The 10,583-nt window shown below is 49.2% G+C and overlaps 3 protein-coding genes across 3 annotated transcripts; 2 read left to right on the plus strand and 1 right to left on the minus strand.

Moving 5' to 3' along the window:
• Positions 1-204: 204 nt before the first annotated feature.
• On the plus strand, positions 205-1,018 carry LOC120448436. Its single transcript, XM_039630445.2, has 2 exons — positions 205-492; positions 558-1,018. The coding sequence occupies exons 1-2, from the start codon at positions 205-207 to the stop codon at positions 573-575; spliced, it is 306 nt and encodes a 101-aa protein (XP_039486379.1). The 3' UTR covers positions 576-1,018.
• Positions 1,019-3,229: 2,211 nt separating this feature from the next.
• Positions 3,230-4,836, plus strand: LOC120449832 (alpha-(1,3)-fucosyltransferase C). Its single transcript, XM_039632482.2, has 2 exons — positions 3,230-4,296; positions 4,349-4,836. The coding sequence occupies exons 1-2, from the start codon at positions 3,374-3,376 to the stop codon at positions 4,764-4,766; spliced, it is 1,341 nt and encodes a 446-aa protein (XP_039488416.1). The 5' UTR covers positions 3,230-3,373; the 3' UTR covers positions 4,767-4,836.
• A 4,261-nt stretch (positions 4,837-9,097) lies between these two features.
• Positions 9,098-10,583, minus strand: LOC120449928. The gene has a single exon (XM_039632621.1). The coding sequence runs from the start codon at positions 10,456-10,458 to the stop codon at positions 9,157-9,159; it is 1,302 nt and encodes a 433-aa protein (XP_039488555.1). The 5' UTR covers positions 10,459-10,583; the 3' UTR covers positions 9,098-9,156.

The following is a 10,583-nucleotide window of genomic DNA, read 5'->3' on the forward strand; positions in this document are numbered from 1 at the left end:
CCATAAAGCAATTAAGAGTAGAGCAAAATAGAAACGACTTTATTACACAATCGTTTTCAGAGATTCGTGTCCCAGTTTACCCAATTTATGATCAACCTTTGCAGTTGCATTCATAGATGAACGGCGAGAGTGGGTCACAATTAGTGACCCCGCTTGAATCAGTGAAATCCGCTTTCCACCGGTTCGCTGATTGCCAGCTTCCGGATGTGTCATCCCGCGATGAGACGGAATGGAGGAGTCTTCGCCAGCGCTGATCGCGGCAATTGCCCGTCCCTTGATTGCCATCAATTGCGCAAAACAGTCGCCATGAATGGGAACTCGGACAATGAGTGCTGCATATTACCGAATACCGTATACCGAGTACCGGGCGGTGATAAGCACAGCGAGTGGACAAGTGCGTCAGTGATGGATTACACTCATCCGCCGGGCAAGTGGCGCCAAAATGCGTGGGAGAATGAGTCAGCCCGGAGATTGCATCATGTTCACATACAAGTAAACAAGTTATTTATGCAGGTGATTTATGAAACTTGAAAGAAATTCTGCATTATAATTTCCAGAACTCGGATGGCGCCTAGCATAGTGAAAGTCCTCGGAGGTCTGCGAGGTGTACCTCATTTAATCACTCCACGCAGCCTTCTCACTTTGTCGGCCACATTAAAGGAGCGGGCAAACCCAAGTCGTAGATAACACCTAATTAGGGTGTAGAGGATCGTCGCCTGCGGACAAGGCGACTGACAACTTTAGCGCCACTTCCCCTTGCCCTCGTCTTATTAGTGCGGGTGGTCGGCTGGAAGGGTCCACGACCAGGTCCGAGATCAATTTGGGAATCCGCCTAAGAAGGGCCACGCCCCCGGGAGCGGGAATTAGGAATCGAAAGGGGGCGGAGGAAGAAGCGGCACGCACGCAACCTGCGGCAGCTGCTACCTCTCAGCCTCTGCGATCGGAATCCCTCGCTCGATTTGGTTTGTATCTGTATCTTTTCTCGGGTCTAGGCTGCAGTTTGCTGGCCAACAGTGATGCCCCTGTTTAACGGCTAGCTCCTAAAACGTTAAAATTATATAAGATTGCTGTCTGTTTTACCTGGAAATTCCTACGTAGATCTGGCTTACTTTTGTAGGCCATAGCTAAGTGGCCAGCACTTTTAGCCAGGCTTGTTTGTGGTCCGGGTGTCGCCGGCGATTCGATGCGTTTCCTTTGGCCAGCGGCCCAAGCTGAGATAATTACATGTTAATTCGTTAGCTCCTTTCCTTAAGACCTAAGACCAAAGGTCCGATGGACAAGGCAATCGAGTTAAAGGCGGCTCTTTTTCGAATCGGATCGCATCGCATCGCATCGAATCGAATCGAATGGGATCGAATGGATAATTAAGCAGTTGCCAACAATGTGTGCGGCATTTAATTGCCGATCGAGTTCGGGGCTTAAGGACACCTTTCAGTTCCAGTTCCGATAAGTAGCCCCGCCATGAATCAGAAGTCAAAAGTCAGCGGTCTGTAGTAAGAAGTATGGAGTATGGAATACGGAATGGGCAGACGGAGATCTTGTGGTTAGGTAAATCACCTAGTCTGGGGGAGCCGTATTAATAACTTTAATTAAAAACGGCCGAGCTGGCTGGGCTGCCAGTTGAGGGAGATCTTCGAAAGTGTGGGAACCAAATTATTCAAATCGCCATAACTCCTCGGCTCCTCGGGACTCCTTTTTGAAGCACCTCAGCTCGGAGGTGAGCTCTCTCATATGCATATTTATTGCATTTTTTCTCGACGCGCCGGCAACGCCCCCAAAAAATACTCACAATGGAATTTCAATTCCATTCGCCATTCGCCATTCGCCATTCGCCACTCGCCGACTTGGCACAGGATCGCTGATATTTGGTATTGGGATCTCAGAATGCATTCGTTTTCCTTGGCCAGCGATTCGCGGGAATAATTAAAATTTATATATGTTTGGGTTCGCTGCGGCTGGGTTTTCTTTGTTTTGGCCAGGCTTCTTCTAATGCCTTCGCCCTTTCGCATTTGGCTCGTCTGGCCGGCAATCACAAATCCATTTCACTTTCATAACTCACTGGATCCAGGCAATTTACATCACCGGATCAGATTTAAAAATGTTTCGCCTCAGCAAGTCACGTTGTGGAAGTTAACACGAATGCGTAACATTTAAATGGTTGTCAATTCGCAGATTGCTAACTCTGCCGCAGTTCTACACCGAAAGAACAAAACTTGCGTCATACAAGAGCACGAATTTTAAGGTTTCCACTTTTTCTTATAGTAAAGAAACTAAGCAAAGCTAAAAGATATATCGATATAATTTTCTTTAAATCTTCTTGAATGGAATCTTCTTGTATAGAAACTGAAAATGTCACAGAACTTTTTCCAAGTGCCATACTCACTTTTCCCTTTCACACTGGCACTCACCCGTAATTGAGACAACGTGCGTGAAGTGGGAGGAGAATGGATGAGGCAACAATGACACCGGCATCATCCATCCGAGGATCGAGCATTGGAGCGCCTGGCACGTCCGCAAAGTGGCGTTTCCACTGTCCACTATTCGGCAGCCACTGCGTCCCACTCCACTCCACCCAACCACCCACACCACTCCACTTCAGTACACTCCACTCCACTCCACATCCTCGTCGCGGATGCGGAACGCATTTGAAATGAGCCCAGCCAGCAGTGGGTTCGCCAGGATGATAAGGGAAGAGGAGGAGCTGGCGTCGAAAAACAACAGCGGAGAAATGAATATTCGAAATTGCAGTGATATATCATCGATGGAATCATCGCGCTGGCCGCTTGCTGCTTGGCTGCCTCCACTATATTCACTCCCCCAACGGTGAATGGTGATGGGTGAATCGAGAAACGTTACGCAAATTTTCTGGCAGATTGTCATGTTTCTGATGGTTTGGCAAAATGATTGATTACTTTGTTCCTGTTCCTGCTTCAACGGGCAGCAATTGGCAAATGGCAATGGCAAAAGGGCGAAACTGCGAACTGGCGGAGAGGCGAAAGGGAAGCGCGGGCAGTCTGATGAAAGTGCCAAATCGGAAATGCAAAAGTGGGCAGGTGGATGGGGTAGAAGCGCTGGATTGATTGAAAAGGGTTTTTCCATAGTTGCCCGATCGAGGCCATCAATTCCCAGCGACGTTTTGATGCTGGCAATTTGTATTGTATTCCATAAATTCAATATGAGTGTGATAATTGAACAAGCAATCTGAAACATTATGCCTTGAAATGAAACTCAAAATATATATAAACATCCCAGCCATCTGAGCACTTTGGCTTATGAATTGTGGAATCCAAGAAACTATTGTTTTGGCAGTTCATTTTCCCATTCCTACAAAACACATTTTGGCCAAATTATATGTTCATTTCACATAGAGGCAATGCCGCTAGACAAGCTCCGTCCAATGCCGGTGGATAAGATCCTAAGCTTCCGGAGGAATCCCGATCTGCTGCAGCAACAGCGACAGCAAACCGATGAAATGGAGGACATACCGAAGTTTCTGCCAACCCGACTCCTCATGGACGACGATGCCAGTCGCAGGAAGGAGGATAACGATGACATGGAGGATGCAGTTAGGCTGCCTCCCCCACGGAGATCTCCAGTCTCGATGCGGAATCTCCAGCGGGAGCTGTATTCGCCACGTCAATGTATGAATGCCCTTAAAGTCATGGTGGGTGTGCTAACCATTTGCCTGCTGTTCACCACCATTCCACTATATCGCCGTCAAACTAAGCAAGAGAAGGATAATCTTAAGATGATCCTCTTGTGGAATGAGCCAAGCCACGTGGATACACCTGCGCACTTGGAGTGTGGCTGCCTGGTCACCAGCAGTAGGAGTTACAATGACAGAGCATTTGATGCAGTGGTCATCAGTGCTGACCATCCCTACTCCTTGGATGGTTTAACTGGAATCAAGCGCACTCCCAAGTTCTATGTAGTTTATGCCGCCAAGAAGCCGATGAGTTCGCCGCAGAATCCATTGACTGGCCTCACGTTGCCCCCCTTTAATTTGACCATGACCTATCGCCTGGATTCACAGCTAATCTGGACGGATTACTACTTCTCCCACACGAATCTGGCCAGGAGGCTCAAGTGGTTCCGGGCGCCCAGCAAGAGTTTCGCAGATGACATGCCAGCCTCTACGAATCTCCGTCTGGATAGCGAACTTAGGAAAAAGTCACGACTTGCTGTGTACTTGGTTTACGAGGTGAATGAGGAAACCCTTCCCGAAAGCCTCTATTTGGAGGAGCTGCGCAAGTACGCCGACCTCGACGCCCATGACAGCTGTCTGGGCACCGATGAGTAAGTTGGCCAAAGGTTTTACCCCAAAATATGATTCTTATTTCTCTTTTAGCTGCGGTCTCTACCACTTCATGCTGATCTTCGAGCCGACCGCCTGTCCGGACTACGTGCCACCGCAAATGTCCACGGCCATGGACAAACTCTTGGTGCCCGTTCTGATCGGAGGCGGAAATCTTACAAATCTGGTGCCAAGCCACTCGTACATCAGCAGCCAGGACTTCGCCACGCCCAAGGACTTGATCTCTCACCTCAAGCACTTGGCAAATAGTCCGGAGGAGTACAGGCGCTACTTCTGGTGGCACTCCATCTACAAGCTGCGCCACGCATCGCAACCCTACTGCGCCCTCTGCTCCCTCGTGCAAAAGGCTCCAGGGGCACCCGAGATCCGTCAGAGATCCTACAGCACGGGGGGGTTCATCAACTGGTGGACCGAATACCAGTGCCCCAATCGATCCACCACCTTCCTCTGAGTCCCTGTGTGCTACCCAATTATAATTACCAACGATCGCAAATTGCCCTCGTTCGGTGTGGTTCCGTTCAGTTGCGTTGAGAGTTGGTTCTTTCATCATCTTGGGGCTTTTTCGGTGGGTTCTTGCTGCTTTAATTCCGCGGAATTTCGGCGGCACTTCATTGACCTCGCCGACAGCTCCGGAATGAGGGGAGCTTAATAGGTTATACCCTATCGAAGAGTTGGGGTTGCTTAAAACTGACACTTTTTATGCAACGTTTTGGAAAAGTTTGGAAAATTATCTACAAAATGAGCAACAGCCACAATTTGCAAAACTAAAGCAAAGTGTTGTATTTTATCTTAAAGTTTAACTATTTTTTTATGTTAAGAGCACCCAACATTCGAATTTACGTTCGAAGAATGTTAACATAATTCGCTTCAAAATGTTTGGTTATTTTAGTAAGTCGCTCGAAGGATGTCAGGATGCCTGGAGTGCCAACCCGTGCCGAGCGGCCTGTTGAAATATCCATCAGCTAATGCCGCCATATGGGAGACCGAGCACTTGGGGGGCAAATGGAGCTCCGCTGGAGGAGGAGGCGGTGAAGGGAATTGCCTGGCAGCTATTGCCGCTCAAGAGGAGCCTTGTGCCTTGTGCCTTGTGCCTGGGAAAAAGCAGAGACGGCCGTCACCAGCGATGGGCATAGATAAAGCAAATAGAGCAAACTTGTCCCACATTGTGGGCCATTCCAGATGAGAAGCTGCACATGGAGTGGGAACCTGCGTCGGGCAGGGCAGCCCTGGCCCTCGATGATGGGACTCTGAACGCGACCGAGTGGGCGACGAGACAAGACAGGGCGGTCCAGAAGTGTGGGATAAGTTGGGAGGAGGAGCAGTGGGTCCAGGTGAGGTGCCAACGCCAAGCGAGCGAGCACACAATGCACGAAAAGCAAACAGAATTGTCATGGGAAATATTTCACAGCGCTGCGAGTGAAGTGCCCGAGATGCTCCCCATTTGCCCCGCCAACTGACAACTCCCCTCTGCAGTCCGTGCCGCAGTTCGGAATGTCTTTCAAAACGGTATCACACACACAAAACACTTTTCCTCTTGCCACACACAACCATATTTAAAAGTTAAATGCTTCACTAAACAATAAGCCAGAGCACAGAGCAGCCAACTGGCCGAGAGATGCCAATGGCAGTGCACTGGGAAAAAGGTATTGCAGTTCCTTAAATGCTCTAAAATTCTTGACTTTAAATATAGAAAACAAACAGCATTTAAATGCCAACTATTTGTGGTTTCTTGCAGTGCACAATTTGAACTGGGTGCCTGGGACATGGTAAAATTGAAGTTGAAGGCGAGGCGATAATGAAACCAAAGTCAAGCACATCGAGCCAGTCCAGCCTTTGGGCCCTTTTGGGTTGACAGGTTGTCCCTTGTTGCTTCCCTGCCCCAATCTTGCCCCTCCCCCTCCTCCTCCCCCTGGCCCCAATAACCATTTCGGTTCTGGGAAGTTCTCATCATCCCGCTCCCGCTCCCGCTCACTGCACTTCGTGTTTGCCCATCCTGTTATCAACTATTACAATATTTTTGTTTAATTGACAAACAGGTTTATCATTAACATTTTTCTCACTGCTCTTGGCCGCGGACTCCAAAATGCTCGGATGCGTTGGCGGCGGCATTCTCCACATTTATTTTGGAGTTTCAGGTGGAAGCGGCGCTTCAGTTGACGCTCCAGCTCTTTTCCCACACTGATTTCGGATTTTGGATTTCTGGACACCGTGAAGCGGCGTAGCAAACTCAATCACAATGGGATGATGTGAGAAGTGTACTAACTGATCAATAAATACTGGTATGAAGTTCAGGTGGAAAATATTGTGCTACGCTGGGAAAATGAACACATTTGTCAACCAGATTGTAGATTACATTTTAATGTCCATTTTAGTGGCATATCTGGCAAATAAGTAGGTTTACCTCTTGCCGCGCTGTAAAATTAGCGTCATAGCTTCACTTTTAATCGCACATCAAGTTTTAACAACTCAATCTCGACAAAGTGTCGCCAAAAATGCGGCAGATGGAAGGCTTTACGGTTGGAGCTCCATATCTTCATTCCCACTTTGATATCTAAATACATTGAGGGCCTCCTCTGCAGCCTCGTAAACCGCTAAGTGCTAGCAAAGTTTTTGGGATTAAAGAGCTTCTGGCCGCTACCACTGCCGTCTGGATTGTTTGCTTTTGGCGCTGCCGTGGAAATGCATTTTCCCTTGGACCCCCGCTTTCCCAACTCCCAGCTCCCAGCTTCCAGCTCCCGGCTCCGTGTGCCCGTTTTCTCACCTGAGGCAAACTCAGTCTGCAGCTGCTGCTGCTGTCGATGCTCGTTTTAATTTGTTTGTTTACATTTTCGGCTGCCCCACCTGCAGCAGCCGCGGTGAAGTTGGTTCCCATCCCGCGGCTGGGCGAAATGTTTGGAAATAGAGGTCCATGGGTATTGAAACTGGGCGCTGGGCGTTGGGCATTGGTGATTTGGGGGATTGGGGATCGGGGGGAGTAGGCTGCACCACTGGGGGAGCAGGGCGTGTGTTTTGGTGTTAACAACTCGACACTTCATTAATTGAAGTTGAAAAAGTGCAGCTATAAAAAGACCATTAAGCTTCAGGCCCACAAGAATGGAGCAGATCGATACCGCACACGCACCTAGAAAAACTCTGTGAACTTCTATGGTTGCCTAGATTACCTGGTAAAGTGTATCTTTCCTTTAAAAGAGATATGCCTATAAGCACGATAGGATTATTTTCCGAGTGTAAATGATGCGAACTATCAAAGTGAACTTCGAGTGGCTGCAGTGCCCATTGAATGCAGGGGTGTAACAAATTTAAAGACGATGGCGGGGAACTTTCCCAGTCTCAGTTCGCATTAGGCGCAAATTTGATGGCTATTGAAAAGTTCAATGGTTTCTTGCGTCTCTTGAACTGCCTCAAAGTTCCATCCAAATGCCGAAAAGTGGCACTCAATTGAGTGTGAGAGCTTTGTTTACCACACACAAACCGAACCGATTCAACAAATTTGGATTTGGAATGGGGAGACACATCAAATCTGGGCTAATAGAGAAACTCAATGTGAGCATATCATAATTAGGAATTTGGCAAGACGGCATTATCTAGAGATTTTCCAATATTTCCAAACATTTAATGGCCATCTCTTAATGGCAGCGTTCTTGGGCAAGAACCGATCGTGGATCCATCCACAGATCTCGCCCCCAAGCGATTTGATCGTCACACATAAATAGTTCACGAGCCATCCGCAGGCAGTGGACATAAAAATAAATCCATATGCAAATGTGACTCCAGTTGAACATGCCACATGCCACAGCGACAGGCAGATGCGAAGACAAGCGGAGAGACAGGCGGGAATTCGAGGGTGATGTCTAGGCCTAGCCAAAAATAGGGATTACCCTCGCTATCGGGTTAGCTCGACTAGGGGAAATTTCAAACATAAACACCATCTTTTTAAATTGAATAAACATAGTAAGTTGCTCTTTTATAATGAAGAATATGATAAAGTAACTAAAGTGACATCTATAGTCAATATTCGAGTATACCCCTTTCACTACCCATACCCTCTCCAAATAGTTCAATCCCGCCAGTCAAGGACTCACTCCTCTGCAGGCCCATCCCAGAATCCCTGGCGCAGAGGCGTCTGCAGTTTGGTGCCCGTCTCTGCGACTTTGAATCTTACAAAATGTGACAAGTTGCGGAATTATTTTTCGCAGAAGATGTTCTTTCTGCCTGTTCAGCTCGGCTCAGTTCGGTTCGGTACTGTTCTGCGTGCAGATGAGCTGCGATTGATAAGCGGCAAGGAGCGTGAACAGACCCGAATCCGCGGATCCGCACCAACCGTTTTTGTTGTGGTGGCTCTGCTCCGGTGCGAGATGCAAGTGCTTAGATAAAGGCAGCGATTTATGTGGAAGCTCCTGGGAGCTGCTGGGTGGAGCAGCCGGCGATGACAACAGTAGCTCCATCCCATCGAATGCCATGCCGTCCTCGTCGAGTGGCGAATAAGCCAAGGTGCCAGCAATTTAGAGGCGATTACAACCGGCAATGGCATTTTAAGTGGCCATTGTCAAGACGCGATCTGTGGGCGCGTGATAAGCGCCGGCTCCCGTGTGGGCGATCGATTCCCCAGGTGTGGGAGTGGGAGTGGGTGGCCCAGCGGCATGGTGGCAGCTCGTTGAACCAGACTTACAACCAGAGGTGACAAAACACGTTCTGTACTTTTAGACTTGGGTCTAGTGTCTGGCCATTAAAGATCTTTGGGATCTAGAAGGTTATAAATATACCTCTAACATACGATTTTTGTTCACTTTTCATCACTCAATAATTTATATAGCAAATATTTAAACGGACAAACTCCGAAACTAGTCGTTGCACTTCAGACACTTCGGACCAGGAGGCATGATCGTTCTCGGCACATACGAGGGATTCCTCTTCTGGGCCACCTCCTCGGCCCACAGTTTGTTGAGGTAATCCTCCAGCTTGGCCACCACATCCTCCTCTTTGTCTCCGCCATCGGAGCAGGTGGCAAAGTCACTGCCCGAAGATCCAGACGAGGAGGTGCTATGGCAAACATTCGAGGACTCGCTGCAGGAGTCGTGCCTGCAGTCAATGGGACAATGATGATTGTCCCAGTCCTCCGGAGGTTCCATGGCCTCATCAAAGCTAGTTTCTTGCTCCTCCTCGCCAAGCGGCCGGGAGACGGGTTGGGATATGGGCACTGGTTCCTGCAGACGATACCACTTCACCTTGTAGGAGTCCTGGCCACATTCGCCGAACTGCTCGCCGGTCAGCTGATCGATGTTGCACTCGCAGATGAGGAAGGGAGAATTGCACTGCTGGCATCTGGGCAGATTGACCTCATGGTTGATGATCGGACGCGGTGGCTTCTTCATCTTGACCTCCTTATCCATTTGCGGCACTTGCAAGCCACAGAGGAGACAGGGTTCTGGTAGATCTGCACCCTCCGACAGCTTGAGCTTCATCATCTGCCTCTGGCCGGCCTTGGTATGTCCGGGAACCTCCTGCTTGGAGCATCCCTTGCAGGGACAGCCGGGCACCAGGAGGGGGTCCGATCTGGTAGTCATCCGCTGATACAGCGATGAGTAAACCAGACTGATCTGCCTCTCGTAGTGTTTGTGCGCCCAGAAGAAGGCCGCCTTGTAGTTGTCGAAGATCCTGGAGGTCTTGTGGGCGGCATGCATCCAAGCAGCACGCTGGGTGTGCACCGTCATCGCATCCACTATGGGATTGCTGATGGTCACCAGGGGCTTGCCGTGGTAGAAGGCCTTGAAGGCGCGCTTGATGATGGCATAGGTGAGCATCGCCTCCACCGGTTCCATTTCGCACTTCAGTCGCAGAGCCTGCAGCAAGTCCTCCCGATTCAGACGACTCCCAGGCGCTGGATTTGGTGGACAGGTGGTGCGCAGCCGTTCATGGTAAACGAAAGCCCTCTTGATTATCGACCTGGCGGCACAGGATTTTGTGGTGCTGATGCCGCAGATCAGCATTATCTGCGCCAGACTCTTGGCAATGTCCTCCACATTGTCGTCAAACAGCTGGTAGGGATCCAGCTTCCTCCTGCAGTTGCAGCAGCACCGCTGGATTCCTCCGGGAGGAACTCCCGCCTCCTCCTGCAGTTTCCTGGCCCTCTCATAATTGTCCATTGCAATTTTGCTTTAGAAGAAGTTGGGAGTCAGAAAACGTACCACTCTAAATTTCACTATTGACAAAACACAAAAAAGGTAAAGTATTTTACATAGATTTCTGATGGAGAATGTAGTCTCAGGCT

The sequence above is a fragment of the Drosophila santomea genome, chromosome 3L, assembly GCF_016746245.2.
Source record: "Drosophila santomea strain STO CAGO 1482 chromosome 3L, Prin_Dsan_1.1, whole genome shotgun sequence".
In the NCBI taxonomy this organism is placed as follows: Eukaryota; Metazoa; Arthropoda; class Insecta; order Diptera; family Drosophilidae; genus Drosophila; species Drosophila santomea.

Bases quoted from the DNA above. Each gene is read 5' to 3' on its own strand.
- LOC120448436 (XM_039630445.2), top strand. From the start codon at position 205: ATGTGTCATCCCGCGATGAGACGGAATGGAGGAGTCTTCGCCAGCGCT.
- LOC120449832 (XM_039632482.2), top strand. From the start codon at position 3,374: ATGCCGCTAGACAAGCTCCGTCCAATGCCGGTGGATAAGATCCTAAGC. The intron at 4,297-4,348 runs GTAAGTTGGCCA...TTTCTCTTTTAG, and splicing joins AGCTGTCTGGGCACCGATGA to CTGCGGTCTCTACCACTTCA.
- LOC120449928 (XM_039632621.1), bottom strand. From the start codon at position 10,458: ATGGACAATTATGAGAGGGCCAGGAAACTGCAGGAGGAGGCGGGAGTT.